Source organism: Vanacampus margaritifer, chromosome 1 (assembly GCF_051991255.1).
Source record: "Vanacampus margaritifer isolate UIUO_Vmar chromosome 1, RoL_Vmar_1.0, whole genome shotgun sequence".
Classification (NCBI taxonomy): Eukaryota; Metazoa; Chordata; class Actinopteri; order Syngnathiformes; family Syngnathidae; genus Vanacampus; species Vanacampus margaritifer.
In genome coordinates, this window is record NC_135432.1 from 5,113,399 (window position 1) to 5,130,456 (window position 17,058).

A 17,058-nucleotide genomic window follows, 5' to 3' on the forward strand; every position below is an offset into this window, starting at 1 on the left:
ACAAGTGGCCGTCTTAAAAATCCCACTTCTGGTTGATACTCGTGCAAACTACAAGTAAAACCTATCTGGACGGAGGGTGCAGTGGTTAGTGTGCTCGCCCTGTAAGAAGCAGGTTGGCAGTTTGCGACCAATTCTGGTGGTGGGGGGTTTCCCCTTCTTCTTTTCTCTCCCTTCTTCCCTCTCCTCCCCCATGATTTATTGCGGCAAGGAGCCATTTTGTTTCAAATGTGTATTGAAGAATTCATGGCTTGCGTTGCGTGGCCATTCAGAGGAGTTTTCAAATGCAGAGCCCCAACAGCAGACTGCAGCCAGATTGCCGGGGGGCGCGGCAAGCACACGGGGAGAGGCGGGGTTCTATTTCGTCCCTCCCGACCGCCAGGTGGCGGTGCTGAAACAGCACGGCAATCCCACACGCATTCTGAACTTTGGCGTTTTACTTTCGCATTAGAGAACTAACCAGCAAAACACATAATATTTCATTAAAAATTACATCTCCATGGTGTCAAAGGTAAGATTTAATCATCATATGCCTTAAGTTAACTGTGGAAGGGCTTAAAATACTGTGGGGTAAACATTTCTTGACAATTATATGTTATATGTGACCTCACTAGTCTAAACATGACATTTTGATTAATATTACATTTTTGGAATATGGGTTATGAATCAAAATCCAGTTTTTATCCATCTCAGGGGCGGCCATTTTGCCACTTGCTGTCGACATGAAGATGACATCACAGTTGCTCAGGGCTCAGACAACCAATCACAGCTCAGCTTCAGAAAAGAGCTGTGATTGGTCGTTACCTGAGACCTCAGCAACTGTGATGTCATTTTCACTCGACAACAAGTGGCAAAATGGCCGCCTTCTGATATTGTTAATAACCGCTGGATTTTACTGCTTAACTCATATTCCACTAATGCAATATTTAACCAGAATACCGTATTTAGACTAGTGGGGCTGCATAGAACACAATATTGTCAAAAAAATTTGGGGGGGGGATTGATTTTTCCTTTAAACAAATGCAAATGATGTCCTTCTGTCAGATACCATTGATCTTATTAAGCGAAGAGCTGCTTCTTTGTTTCATACCCATGTCCGCCTTTATGGCTTGTTCAACAGAATCTGACAAAGACAGCTTGTCCTCTGCTTCATTTTCTCTGTGATAGAAGTAGTTGAAATTGGAGACAATGACAGGAACAGGTAGCGCAATGGTCAGTACACCCGCAATGGCGCACAAGGTCCCGACCATTTTGCCCCCGAGGGTGATGGGACACATGTCCCCATAACCAACAGTAGTCATGGTCACCACTGCCCACCAGAATCCATCAGGTATGCTGACAAACTGCGTGTTCGGCTCATCTACCTCCGCAAAGTAGATGGCGCTGGAAAAAAGGATAACTCCAATAAACAGGAAGAAGATGAGTAGACCAAGTTCTCTCATACTGGCCTTGAGGGTCTGTCCCAAGATTTGCAGCCCCTTGGAGTGGCGTGACAGTTTAAAAATACGAAACACCCTGACCAGACGTATAATGCGAAGAATGGCCAAAGACATATTCTGCCCAGAGCTCTCTTTGTCACGCTTTGTGACCAGTTCCGTCACCACAGTGACAAAATAGGGGATGATGGATATGATATCAATAATGTTCATAAGATTATGGAAAAATTCTCTCTTGCTCGGGCAGACCAAAAATCTTATACATAGCTCAAAGAAGAACCAGGCAATGCAGGCAGTCTCAATCATGAAGAAGGGATCAGAGAAAGCTGGGGACAATACAGCAGGTGAAGCCACAGAGCTGTAAACTCCAGACAGGTTGGCAGGCTTCATCGCCGTGGGCACAACAATGTCAGCGTCATCTCTGAATTCTGGCAGCGTTTCCATGCAGAAAATAATGATGGATATTACGATGACAAGCACGGACACGAGCGCAACACATCGAGCTGCATTGGAGCTCTCTGGGTACTCGAGCAGCAACCAGAATTGTCTGGAGATATCATTAGTAGGTAGCGGTATCTCAACATCCCTTAGGAATCCTTCCTCCTCTCGAAACTGCTCCATGGCTTCAGTTCCAAGCTCGTAAAACATGATTTCATCAGCAAACACATCCAGAGGAACATTTGCCGGACGTCTGACCTTTCCCCCAGACTGGTAATAATACAAAATACCGTCAAAGCTGGGTCGGTTCCGATCAAAGAAGTATTCGTTCCTCATTGGATCAAAGTAGTCCATCCTCTTCTGAGGGTCTCCCAGCAGAGTATCAGGAAACTGGTCTAATGTTTTGAGCTGAGTCTCGAAGCGAAGGCCGGCGATGTTAATAATGACTTTTTGGTCTCCGTCATCCAGCCCTCGTTTATCGACAAAAAGGTCCTCGCAACACTCCTTAGCGAGTTGGCTGAAGATTGCCTCGCTTTCCTTCGTGCCTTCAGTGCTTAAGAGCAGCTTCCAGTTGGTGATCATACTCGAGCGACTGCTTCTGCCCTCAGTTAGTAATGGCGATTGAGGTATTTCCAGCGTCTGTACAAATGGGAGTGGCGTTGATGATGTGGATTCCCACATGTATGAAGGAACCGGACTGTAGTGAGACGGTGTGTAGCCGGCAAACTGTGGCGCTCGCAGTCGGTAGTTGCCACCTGGCGTATCGTGTTCTGCGGGTATGTCCGCAGTAAGACCTGTGGTCTCATCCGCATAAGTGTCCTCATCCTCAGGTATATCATCGAGCTCATCGAGGCTCCCAAAGTCTACCAGGGCCATGTCCATGGCTCCAGTTCAGCCCAAGCAGACCAACAGCGCCCGGGATAAAATAACCATAAATGGCTAGAGGAGTGGCTTAGTCGGCAGATAGCAACTGATAGGCAGTCAGGCAGTCGTCTTTTTTCTTTCTTCCACACCTGCGGAATGAGAGACACAAGAAGTTAGTTTAATATAGTAATGATAGCATAACTATTTGAAAACACTCAGCGAGGCAAGAGATGTTAGAGCCAAAAGATATTGTATATGCAAAAAGAGAGGCGGGAGGGTTGAAAGACAGAAAAAAGACAACAGCTCCCTACTTCTTTGTCTTTCTTCGTGCTGTTATTGAGGAGGCACTGCATGTGACGAGTCATTGTAACTGTCAAAAGAACAGAGGTGAGCATTTCTGTTTCTTCGTTGACGGATGCCCACCTTTTCGGTGAAGTTCCCGGTTTTTCGGCGAGTGATTTATGATGCAAATACACTCAATGTGTTCAGGGTACCAAACCAATGCATGTTTTTTTTGATCAAGGTAATCGTGACTATTTTGGAAAACCCAATAAATGTTGATTTTCCAATATCTGTTGATATGAATCATCAGCATTAGGCATCTGAGCTCATACGAAATATGGTATGTGTTGCAATTAATTTTCAAATGTTTTCTGTTCTTGTGGGCTTACGCCGACTTTTTGCAGAAGGCAGCAAAAACACCATACTGCATTCTGCAAACTTTCTGCTAGTTGAATTGAATCGTCCTAATTGTCATGACAACGAGCTCAATTACCAACAAGGATAAAGGCCATGGCAAACATATAGATCATTTTGAAATCTGCCACAATATGACCAAGTGTTACGTATTTTACTTTAGCAACCCCTATAGGCCATGTAAATAGCAAAATAAAAAGAAGAAGAAAAGAGAAAGTAAACTAAACCATACCAGGAGTTACTGGGACTCGTCAGACGAGCGTCTATCTGACCGAGCTAACGGGCCAGTGATTGTTTTAGTGTTGACTACATGTTTTGTAACATCAACCATACTACAATACAACCTCTGTGTCTCTTCCTAACCTCAACCATTTGTGTCCCAATGTGAAGAGGAAACATGTACAACCTCACTGAAAGACTAATACTAATCCTAAACTGTAATGTCTTGTATTTGTTGTGCAGCATGACGATAGATTGAGGATAAACACAAACACAAAGCAGAACAGCAGGCTTCAGGCTTTACTCAGTTTCTTGCTCTAACATACATTGCTGGTACTAAGCAAGTACAGACGCTCCCCAACTTACGAACGAGTTCCGTTCCGAGCGGTCGTTCGTAAGGTGAATTTGTTCGTAAGTTGCTTCAGCGCTATATTTTGTATTCTAATTTATGTTTAAAGCCTATATAAGTATATTGAAGGTTTATATAAGTATGTTTAAGGCTTGTATACAAATAAACTGCATTGGTTTGTACTGAAAAAACTTTTAATAAAATGGAGAGAATACAGTACAGTACAGTACTGTACGTACAGTACAATGTTAGAGAGAGAGCGAATAGAAGAACACTTAGGAAGAAGTTGAGGGTCGAGGAGACCCGTTTCGTCGACATTGAAGATCTGCTTAGCCGAATAGCCACCCTCGTCAATGATCTCCTTCAACACTTGGGGGAATCGCTCGGCAGCCTCTTTGTCCGCAGATGCTGCCTCTCCGGACACGGACACATGGTGGAGATTAGCCATCTTTTTGAAACGACAAAACCACCTGTGGCTGGCAGAAAATGTTTCCCCAGCCTTAGCCTTGACATCCTCAAAGATAGATTTGGCTTTCTCCTGAATGAGCATAAGGCTCAGAAGAATACGCCGCTGCTGCTGATCCTCGAGCCAAATGGTGAGAAGTTTCTCCATCTCTTCCATGAGTACGTAATGAGAAAAAAAATAGAGGAAGAGGAAGAGGAAGGTCGATGCTGGGTGAGCTCTCACAGCGTGGGTAAACTCTCACAGCGCCAAGCGTCGGTATTAGCGGCGGAAAGAAGCACTACACTCGGAAAAAGGCGCACAATACAAAATCTAACTCTTTCCGGACATTTTCCGACACACGCACAGAAATGTTCGTATGTACCGTTGTTCATAACTCGAATGTTCGTAAGTAGGGGAGCGTCTGTAATTGCATAAATGATAGCGCTCCTATTGGAGACTCTCGGTACTACACATGACACAACCATTAGTATCCCGTCCCAGAAGTGACGACAAATTCCCAAAAGTGCTGATAAATTGACGTCAAGAAGGAGCATGCGCAGAACATACCAACGTCTTGTTCGTCTTGTGACGTGTCGTGGAATATGCTCAATATGGTCGTATTTTCGTGCATGGTAATTCGACCAATATCGTCGTATTTATAGACGTTTTGTCTCTCTAGAGGGAGCTGTCGTGGAATTCGCTCTATTTGGCCGCATTTTCATGCATGGTAAAACGACCAATATGGTTGTATTTGTTGGAGGACTTGTTGATTTGAATTGTGATTGTGACAAATAAAGTCTTCCTTCAATCTTCCATTATTCCAAAGCAGGACTTCTTGGCAACAGTAGGTAGCGCTTATGAATGATCAAATGTCAGATTCCAGGATGGACAAATCCCAGTGGCATACCACTTTGTCCACACACTGTAAAACACTTTGGCATGTAAGGAAGGTGACTCCACTTTGTAACAAGAGCGTGTCCGAACATCCCTGTTTCCTCTGTTTAACCACCGTGTCTTTATCTATTTGTCACCGTCAGGTTAAAATCATCCCCCTGCTTAGATACTTATTTCTGTAATGCACCTCGTTACAGAAAAAATAATGTCAGTGTGATAAGTCGTTAAAATTCACTTGAGGGATGCCACGGTTTGTGAATCACAAGAATAAAAAAATGAAAAACAGAACACAATTGACACAACAATAGTTGTTTAAGTTGTTTGGCCTACAATAAAGCAGATTGCAGCAAGGAGGCAAATTTCAGAAAGAAACCATGCGTGACCTTGAACTTGTGGCGGGACAGCTTAAAACAGAGGTGTCACATGGGGCCCATGTGAACCAACGCCTGGCGCTCTGTCTATTCTTGCCATTCTAATAATACACAACATTGAGGGAGAACGCCACAAGATAATAGTTTGCGCCGCATGCGATGCTAATGTACATGCACAGGAGGAGCGCACGGCGAGTGAGATATTGGCTGTATCATCAGAACTATGGTATGGCAAGCTGCTCTGTGAAAGATCACATTTGAGTGAGCTAACCCCTGTGACTTCACCAGATGTGTGTAAACATGAACAGATGTTCAGCCATATCAAGTTTAGCTTCAAACCAACTCTTCCATAGTAGGGCAGATAATGTGTCCAAAATGTCAACTTGTTAGCTATAGCTATAGTTCATACTGTAATAGTGGATTAGCAGAGATGAATAAACAAGTGTTCATGGTTACAACAAATAACAGATGGCCAACAAAGAAGGCCCTGTCATATATATTCTGATGACGCTAAATATTAAAAAAAAAATGTATACACTTGGTCGAGATTTTTTGCGTTGAAAAAAGGGAATTCCCTTGGGAACTCATTTTGGCGTTTGCATTTTAATGGGCAAAGTAAATTTTGATCATTATCATATCTTCCGTGCCCGAAGAGGTAACGTAATCAATCAGTTGTCAAATGAGTGTGCCTGGTGTGCGGCTGACCTTGTGCGTTGTCCACTCTCTGTTATGATTTGTTGGCAGCGTGTCTTTGGTGCTGGGAGGGCTTAGTTGGTAGAGGTGATATTTTTGGACAAGATTTTTGGGATTAATGCAGGCTGGGCAGCAGTGCCATAAGCCGAGGGATCTCTTGTGTCAGATCAACACAGATGCCAGCTAGCTGTCATAGATAGGCAGACAAGCACAAAAAAGTAGCTCCCACACACACATACAGGAAGGACACACATGCACTAAAAAGCATGTGCAGTGTATGTGGAAAATAAACAGATACATATTGGAATCAGTCAAATACAGTGGTGCTTTGAGGTACCAGTTCAATTAATGAATTCCATAACAATGCTCGTATCTCAAAACACTTATTTCTCATCCCCCATCCACATATAATTGATGCCTATTGAAATGCATTGAATTTTCTTCTTTTTTTTATGTAAACCCAAAAAAAAATCTTCAAGAAATGTTGATCAACCTCCAATATACATTTTCCAGCAGCCCAAAATAAACAAAACATTTGTATTAATATTGGGAAAAAAACACGAATAAGTAAATGTGTAGGTGCCGAACCACGAGTATCCGAAGGTCAGCTAGACATGCTAATAATCACCCTCATTTATTTATTTATTTTTAACAAAGGGGCCACTCAGAGTGTGACTTGCGGGATGCTAGCTACCCGTTCTCGCTGTAGACATAAAATCTTGACATTTCATGGTGAGGTGAAAAATACGATCCTTTTAAAATTTGAGAGAAAATTGAGGAAAAAATGAGGGGAAAAAAACATGGTTGCATCCATATGGTTAGCAAGTCGGCCTTGCCGTGAGAAGTTTCATGTTCAAATCCTGAGTGAAGTTCTTACGTTGCAGGATTTACTGCGAGCTTCTTCTCATATGTGCAGATTTACATGTTGTTGTTTTTCTTTTGTTGGGATATGAATAACCTATTATTGTCTTAATAAGTCAAAATATACGAAGAATAAGGGGTAGGACTAGATACGTTTTCTGGTTCTTCCTACTCCAATTTTGAACTTGTAAACCGTGCCAAATGCTGACAATTTACAAGGTTTCTCCTCTTTTAAAAGAAACCTTGACTGTAATGACAAGTTTGCTCTATATTATTTATTTGGTTGTAACCAACATAACTATGAGATTTCCAGTTTTAATATATGTAGAAACTTATTTGGACGTTCGCCGCCAATGTTATTTGCCTCGCTAGGCATTCAGTGCGCAGTGACGGAGAATGGCGGCTGGCTCTCTGCCGAGCAATGTGAAACGTCAATAAAGAAAGCAAGGTAAGTCTCCGTAGCGTTCCTAAAGGGACGATCAAAACTCTTGAATGTGCCTGGTGAATGACGAGAGCACGGCGTGGGACTCTCCCGAACGCATGTCGTTTCTTTAGGAACGCTACGAGGCTTACCTTGCATTCTTTATAGGCTTATTGAGAGCCAGCCGCCATTCTACGTCACTACGCACTGAATGCGTAGCGAGTCAAATAACATTGGCGGCGAACGTCCAAATACGTTTCTACATGTATTAAAACTGGAAATGTTTTAGAAAAATTGATCACAATTGGGGCACAACCCAACAGAGACACTAACTGTTGGTTGGAACTAGAACAGAAGGATTGTAATAACCTCAGACTTCGAGATTTACTCTTTATTACAACATCAATTAAGCGCCATAATTGTTTTAAAAACCCAATGATTTCCGCCACCGTGACTGCCTGGTGGAAGGCACTAGAATTGACAAAAGCCCAAGTGGAGCCCTGTGGACTTTCTCCCCTATGGCATAACCCCGACTTTCAACTTAACAACCAACCGTTTCATTTAGCTGTGTGGGAGCAGAAAGGAATTACACATCTCCACCATCTCTTCTCAGATAATATGTTTATATCATATACATCCTTGCTCCAAAAATACAATATAGAAAACGGAAATTTTTTACATTATCTACAAGTTAAAAATATGATAAAGAAAAAAATTCCAACACTTCGGGGTACGCTCCAACCGCCTGTTTTAGCTAAAGATATTAACAAGCTTTCTCCGACAACAACAAAAAAACTTTCAAAAATATATAAGTTACTTTCATATACTGATAAAATGTCTTTACCCATCTCGAAATGGGAGACAGACTTGTCTATAGCACCGGAACCTGACTTTTGGATTCAAGTTTGTGAAAACGCATTTAAAATGACAAAACACACAAATTTACAACTTATCCATTATAAAATTATTCACAGAACATACATTACTCAATATATGATGAAGAAAATGGGACTCTCAGACTCCGACATTTGTCTCCAATGCTTACAAAACACTAGAGACACTTATGTTCATGCTTTATGGTTATGTACTCCGGTTATGTATTTCTGGACTAAAGTCTTAGAAAAACTTTCCGCTATTTTGGACTGTAGGATACCTTTATCTCCAAACTTGTGTTTGCTAGGTGACCTAACAACAACTGACTTACCACATAAACAATTTCAATCTACACTTGTAGCCCTTACTATCGCTAAAAAAACAATTCTTGTTAACTGGAAAAATAAACAAACTCTGAATATCGACCAATCAAACCTCCTCATAAATCACATTTTAATGGCAAAAATATCTGCCTCAAATAAAAACCAAATATCAAAATTTATAGAAACATGGTCTACGTATATAGAATTTTTTAACCTAATTCCGGTTACTTAATTCTGTCTGTTAGCGAGAGCCACTACATCGTGATAACTTACATTGATGTTTCTGCATCTGGCAATCTCTTATTATATTATATTATTAGTATGGGATTTTTTTTTAATGGGCTTTAGGTGAACTGATGAATACACACACGCTCGCACGCACGCACGCACACACACACACACACACACATACTCACCCACATACAAAAAAAAAGGGCATATATATATATATATATATATATATATATATATGTGTATATGTGTATATATATATGTATATGTATTTAAAAAAAAAATAAAATAAAATAAAATATTTAATTTTTTTTAATTGATTTGTTGGATTTTTAAAAAAAAAAAAAAAAAAGGAGAGCAATGATGATGTCAAATCGAATGAACAATACTGAGCTCTCCTGTAAAAAAGAAAAAAAAAAGAAAAAAAAAAGAAAAAGAAAAATTGATTTCATAGTTATGTTGGTTACAACCAAATAAATAATATAGAGCGACGTAAACAACAATGTATGTCCAAATAAAGTTTCTACAAAATGTATTAAACTGGTAATGATTTTTGAAAAATGAATCTCATAGTTATGTTAGTAACAACTAAATAAATAATACAATATTACAATATTTTCTGTTAGTTGCACGTTCAACAAACAAACGAACAAACACGCATGTTTTTTCCAATGAGGACTCTAAATTGCCCATAGGTAATGCTTGTTTGTCCTTTGATTGACCGGCAACCAATCTAGCGTACTCCTAACCTCTCACAGGAAAAAAATGATCATAGTGCTCTATTATAACTTTACTGATATACTTTCAGGCTAATTGGAAAAGAGTCAAGTCGGTGTTGCCTTTGTGCAACATAACTGGACAATGTAAAGTCCAGTTCACATGTTGACTGTGGACCGTTCACAACATCCACAATTAAATTAGAACACAACCACACACTTCTATTTATGAAAGATCTTATGTTGGCTTTCACGGATAATACACTCATTCTCTCTGCTTTCTCCTCATTCACATGTGTGGAGCACATGTGTTGCTCATGTGCCGTCCCCGCGAGGCATTTATAAGATGCAAGCTGACAGGGGTGTGTCAGCAGGCTCCAGGCCAAGTTCCTGTGCACAGCAGCTGGGTCCAAAATCCGTCTTTGGCCTATTCACACATGTACGCATACGCACACACGCATGTATGCAAAAACAACAGCCTGAGCATGACGAAATCCCTTCCTAATGAATTAAGAACTTCCCGTAAAAAAAACAAAAAACGTTTAAACAGCCACGGTAGAAAGCCTACTTTGGTTATATCATGTTTTCTGATGACTCCATTGATAATGATTTCTGTGAAAGAGTTGAAAGGAGTCATTGATGGAACTTTCCTGATTTCCGTGAAGGCAGCATGTTTTCAATTTCCACTCAGTGACTGTGTGAATGTGAGGGTGAATTGCCACCTGTCTGTATTGGGATTATAGTAGTTTGGGATTTTTCATTATATTTACTTTTTATTTCATTTAGATAAAAATAATAATTCAGTTCGCTTTAATTTGTTTAGTTAGTTTAGTTTTTTGTTTGTTTTAGTATTAGTTTTAGTAGTTTTTTTTAATGCAACATGTGGAGTATTTGTCGAGTGTAAGATATAATAACAAGTCACTAAGTATTAATTAATGTCAACTACAATTCTCAACCAATTTTTTTCCCTTCCTTCTTCTGCATGGATGTATTGCCGTACCAAAATAAATACATTTGCAAATCTAATGTATATTATTGACGGGGGGGGGGGGGGGGGGGGTATGGACTGATGACATTTATGCTATTATAGTTAGATTTACACATGTATGATGTAGTTCCAGTTAGTTTTTTCGGTTTTATTTTGTTAACCAAACTTCTGTTTTGGTTTTATTTACATGTCGCATTATTTTCCGTTAACTAAAATGACCTTGGTCTCACTTCCTATCATTGACTGACTGGTGATCTAGCCACGGTGTTGTTTGCCTTTTGCCGGAAATCAGCTAAAGTAATCCCCGACTCCCTGCAACCCTTCACAGGATAAGCAACACAGAAAGTGGATGGATGGATAAAACACTACATTGTATTCCTATGTGGAAAATGTGGATAATATCACAATATTAGTGTATCGTGATGTAATTCTATTTTAATGTAAATCCGTGACCTTTATTTGTTACATCACTTCCTTTTAATGTGGATTTTACAGCACAAATCTATAAGAATTGTAATCATTTGTCATCATTTAGAAAGACAACATTTGCACAAGACAAAAGGCATTTTTTTTTATCCTTAACCCACTTCTCTGACCACAAAACACACAACCCCCCACCAAAACAACCCCCCTTCCCCCCACTGACCAACACACAGCTGCCCCCCTGCCCTCTCCCTTTCTCCAAAGCAGATTAAGCCTGTCTCATTTACAGAAATGCTACATTATTTCCAGAAGTCCACTTTTTATGCCAGACAGGGAAAATAAAGCCATCTGGACGGGCTATTACACTAATCCCAGGTGGCCTACAATCATATAAAGTAGCCAGCCATACAAACAAAACACACACACACACACAATAATGCTAACATAGAACTGAATACGACAGCCTTGAACTCCCTATTTCCATCGCCGAAAAAAAATGGGTGCATCTTCATTTTGGTGCCGGCGCAATAGTCTACCGTGTTTGGGACCTTGTTGCATCTGGCTGGACAGACAAAGCTACCTGACCCTTGGCGCATCTCGCAATTTGGTGACAAAAAATAGACTGCGCTCGGCGTAAAAAACGCGAGTATCATATTTTTCGTCGCGGGACAAATCTAGTTTAGCGTGTTTGTGAATTCGGTAGACATACCATGCCTTGCTGGGTGTTCCAGCGGCCGCACCACTGGTGCTTTTTGCATTTTGGTGACAAAAAGTAAACAACATTTTAGACTACCTAAAACCTGGTCTATCCAGTGGCACAGCTGGTGTAATGCAATTTTGGTGGATTTGAACAAGATGCAGGCAGATTCAGCACTCTGCAAAAGTGTGGTGAATGTCATCTGTTTTATTCATAACTATCACAAATGACAACAACATGAGAAACTCTTTCTGAATAGTTGTAGAAGTGAATTCATTGACCTGCATTATTATCATTATCATCTTAAAAATATTGCCCTTGACCGTTAATGTGTGATTCGAGGTCCATTTGTGCTTTTGCAATGTCAATGGATGGTGTGTGCTTTGACCACTCTGATTTTAATGGTAATAAGGGGAGCCGCTTCGATTGGCCAAGAGTTGCCTGCGTTCCATCCCACAATGGAGCATAATAACGCAAACACCCCCTTACACACAATTCTATCTGTAAATTACCAAAAGAAAGCCCTCTAGTCACACGCACAGAAAGACTTGTGCCGGGAAAGTAAATATGTCTGCATTTTCGGCTTGTACTTTCTAACTTTTAACGCAACAAATCAACAATTGGAGTACCCTCTCAGAATAAATTCCAATTAACTTTCAAGGCGCAGTTACTCAACACAATTGGTAACTTAAAAGTTACAGATTTTTTACCCTTCCTACTTGACCTTGACCTTGGCGAAATGGAAATTGTAACTGCATCCTTTAGGCTCTAGAGTAGATCCAAGCAGCCACCCCGGATTCCAATTCCTACGTTACTGAAGACTGTAGATTTATGGACGATGAAGAGTAAAGAACTAGGAGTACAGGAGAAGTCAATTTGTGAAGCTCATGATAAAGTAGAATCTACACTATTCAGTACAGTATCGACTTAGTTGTTGGGCTCCAGTGTGACTATTTGTACCTATAACAAAACCACCAAATGAGATTGTGATAGGCGACATCTTTTGTGAATTAACGCACAAAATGCACAAAAGAGCTGACCAATGAGTAGAGGCCAAGAAAGTAACACTTCATTTAAGTGTAATCTCTTGCTAATTTATACCACTATCGCAAATAAATCATATCAGCTAAATTAAGTGGGGGTTCAAATTGAATTTGAGATAGGCCTAAATAATAATGACAAAACATATGATAATAACAGTCCAATATATAGTGATATACGTTTATGATTAATAAAATACTATTAGTATTTATAAATATATTTATTTAGTAGTTATAGTATATAAACTTGCTAAAAAACAAACACACACAAAAAAGATGAACAAACAAGAATAAGGTAGATAATATTTCTGAAAATCCATTGCAATTAAAATATATCTTGATCATTGTGGTTATTTAATTGGTTGTGCATAAAATTATGACATCATCCACTGTTTTTGATTTGTAATATAAGTTGCTGTTAAAAGTACTGCACATGCAACTCAGTCACACACAGTTGCTTACACTAGATTGCGGGTAAAGGATGAAAATGTCACGGAAGTGCCTTACCTCAATTTCCACAGAGACCTTTAAAACTCCTCAACCTTGCTAGCAAAGGTCCAGCTCTCCCGGCTCTCCGGGCCGAACCGGAGGCATGTTGAGTGCACACTGGACCCAACCCGCACATCCGCAGCTTGCATTGTTGCACCAGCGGCACAACTGCACCCCCCGCGGGCAGGTGGAGGTCACACCGGGGCCAGATGTCGGAGTGATATAACGAGAACATAATGACGTTTTATTTGGCCAATTCCCCACTTGTCTTCGCCCTCGTAAAAAAAAAAAAAACACCCAACAACGGCAACAACTGTGCGGCAGGTCGAGAGCGAGCAAGAGAGCGAGAGAGAGAGAGAGAGAGAGAGAGAGAGAGAGAGAGCAAAGAGGGTCTCCAAAAGGAGTGAGCGACTAAGGAGATTAAAAAAAAGGTTGTTTCCTAACCTCTGTCATAAGCTGCCTCATGCTCTCTTGGCTGCATTCCAACATGATGACTTTTATTCTCATATCTGATTAAGACAAAACATCACTCACAGGCATGACATGAGGGTAAAATATTAAATGGTGCACACAAAATACTCATTTGTACGTTTATTATTATTCTCATGAGCCGGGTGAAAGAACGACTAAATGGACTAAACGAGCATTCTAGTATTCTTTACCACTGTGGTGTGACATGTCAGTCGAAAACGTAAATGTCGCGTGAGGTGAGCTGCTTGGAAGTGAGAATAAACGTCAACTGTAATTTACAGGTAAATTGATTCGGAATTAGACACAGTGAAATTCAGGCATGTACTGTAGAGCTCTATTTTAGTGCCCAGCGTGGTGAGATGTCAAAAGGCCTTTTCACACTGCACTTAAATAACCGCATGCCATTATAAATGGCCATATTTGAGAATCATGCTCGGCCTTGGTCAGAGATTCGAGGGTGCTAGGGTACCCTGGCATGTTTGGGGCACTGTACAATTTCCATCAAAGCTGATTGAAATCTACTCTACCAGTGCAGTTATGCTAACAAACACTTTTTTGAGTCCAAGGGAGCATAAGGGGAAGAAAAGTGATGACAATTCTAAGGGTCCAGCTACTTGAAATGATCATCTCATCATTTTCCCACAGGGTCTTACATCCCTGGCACCAAACCTGCTGGGGTCCATGACATCAACAAATGCAAAGTTTTGTGTTTTTTTCAAAACAGCACAGTAATAATTTCCCCATGGGCAGGGGTAGGCAACCCCGGTCCTAGAGAGCTGGGGTCCATTTCACAAAGCATGTTCAACAAACACCGAGACTAACCCTGAACAGCGAGTTGACATGCCCTGAGATAGGAAACTTTGCGTTTTCGGTTCCAGGGCAGCCGATTTCAGGTCGTTTTATCACCTGGCGTTGCCACTACACTTAAAGGCCACATCAATGGAGCCCCGATTCGTCGAGTCACCATAGCAACGGGGAAGCGCAGAGCGTGGCGCCGCTCTCTGCTTCACCGTTTTTTTTTTTTTTTTTACACCTCTCAATTGAAAATCTTAATGCGATCAAATCGTGAATTTGAACATGTCTTTAGACACCGCACCGGCTCCCCGTAGAGGTAGGCGGCGTGGGAGAACGTTGCTGCTCGGGTGTCGGGTCAATGCGTACATTCAAATGTAGTCCTTTGGAATTACAATAATATTACAGGACAAACTAGTTGAATGGTACCTCAGTAATTAATTTCATTTAGGTGCAATCCTGCGGGGGAGAAGCGCACTTGAGTCAAGATGAAATATGAAAGCGTTATTCAAACGGTTATGGGAAGAAAAAAAAAAACGGAGCGCAACACTATAACAACAATATGAGCGCATGACTACGGCTGGTAACGTTGCAAATGTAAGGACGGATTAAGTTGTGTATATAGATGATGGACTGTGATGTGATGTTATGTACCGCTCAAAAAGATAACCGTCCTTAAATGCCAGCAGATCTCTGATAACAATTTCACGACGAATATTTAATTCCCTGCGCAATATTGCATCAATAGGGTCGTTGTCAAAAGGACGTCATGTTCGTGACAAAAGTGGACTTTTATAGATTTTTGGCGTATTTACGCAAAAACTCGCCGCAGCGGACTTTATGAATGAGGAAATGAATGCCGTGTGTGTGGCTGAAAAGAGGCGGAGACAGAGGAAACCTTGAGGTTCATTGTGAAAAACCGACCAGGTTTGGTTCATGGAACATGTTGCTACGGTAACTGACCAAGCACTTAAATGACCTCTTTTCATGAAACAGGCTAGAGTTACTTCTTTTTCTCTGGTTTCAGTTACCTCCCTTTCTGAAACGGAAAACGCAGAGTTTCCCATGTTTCAGGGTTTCTTGACCCAGAGTTCTAACTAAACCTGCTTTGTGAAATATACCCCTGCAGTCCTGCTTGTTTTGGATGTCTCCCTCCTTCAACACAGGTAAGGATAATCATGCTCTCCATAACTTGCTGACCTTTTGACCCTTTAACCTGGGTTGCCTACCCCTACCCATGGGGATTAAAATTGACTTCAGTACAGGCAGCGTGGTTTTATTTCCCACTCAGTGATGATGTGATGTGTAAATAAACAGTCCTTGAAACAATTAAGTGAAACTAATTAATTTCCCATAGCACACCCAATAATCTTGCTTGGCAATACTACTACTACTACTACTACTACTACTAGTACTACTACTACTACTACCACCACCAATAATAACAATAATAATAATAATACATTTGATTTCAAGTCCCTTTCAGACAACCCAAGGACATTGAACAACTAAAATGGAGCAGGACAGTATTTGGTAAATTGTGATTTCCAGAAAATCTGAAAGGTCAGCAAGAGACAACATTGAACTTAACCCCTTCGGACCCATAGAGGATTGCAGTGGACATGACATATTTGCGTGTCTAAACCACTAAAACGAATAATTTGGAGGATGTCAACACTTCTGGTTCATGACTGGATCCTAGCTAACCAATCGCAAGTTGATTTGTATGATGTTCATGTTAAAAATGTCACATATAAGCGGGATAAATTTACAACACGTTACAGCCGTATTGTCCTGGCGTCCGCTATAACAAATAAAAACATGAAATAACCCCCCCCCCCCCAAAAAAAAAAAAAATAAATAAATAAATACATACTGTAAATACATGTCCATGTGGTTCATATGTGGGGAAAAAAGTCAAAATCAGCAAAAAAATAAATAAAATAAAATACTACTACTACTACTACTACTACTAATAATAATAAACAGCAGAAAAAATGTGGGTCTGAAGAGGTTACGATGTAAAAAAAAAAAAGAAAAAAAAAAGGGGATCCATTCACTCCCTGCGAATTATTATTACAATTGTGTGAAGCCAGGAAATTCCCTGGCCAGCATCACTAGGACTGCACGTAATGTGAGGAGATGCTGCTCTCTGCTGGCGTTTGTTCAACTCAGCGATGACTTGGATGGCTCTGGAAACCAGGGACGTCCAACACCCCCCCCCCCCCCCCTCCCCCAGATGAAGGGATCCCCTTCCAGGATGATCAGGCTGCGATGGATGTCGAGTGGGCAACATTTCATCACGTGATATGATGCTACTCAATGTTAGTT

General features: G+C 40.8%; 1 protein-coding gene across 1 annotated transcript; it reads right to left on the reverse strand.

Moving 5' to 3' along the window:
* Positions 1-870: 870 nt before the first annotated feature.
* Positions 871-13,745, reverse strand: kcna10a (potassium voltage-gated channel, shaker-related subfamily, member 10a). The gene is made up of 2 exons (XM_077570491.1): positions 13,483-13,745; positions 871-2,884 (listed from the first exon to the last, which is right to left on the reverse strand). Exon 2 carries the CDS (start codon positions 2,751-2,753, stop codon positions 1,038-1,040), a length of 1,716 nt encoding a protein of 571 aa, XP_077426617.1. The 5' UTR covers positions 2,754-2,884; positions 13,483-13,745; the 3' UTR covers positions 871-1,037.
* Between the last annotated feature and the right edge of the window lie 3,313 nt (positions 13,746-17,058).

Excerpts from the sequence above, each read along its gene's own strand:
- kcna10a (XM_077570491.1), bottom strand. The coding sequence starts at position 2,753 with ATGGACATGGCCCTGGTAGACTTTGGGAGCCTCGATGAGCTCGATGAT.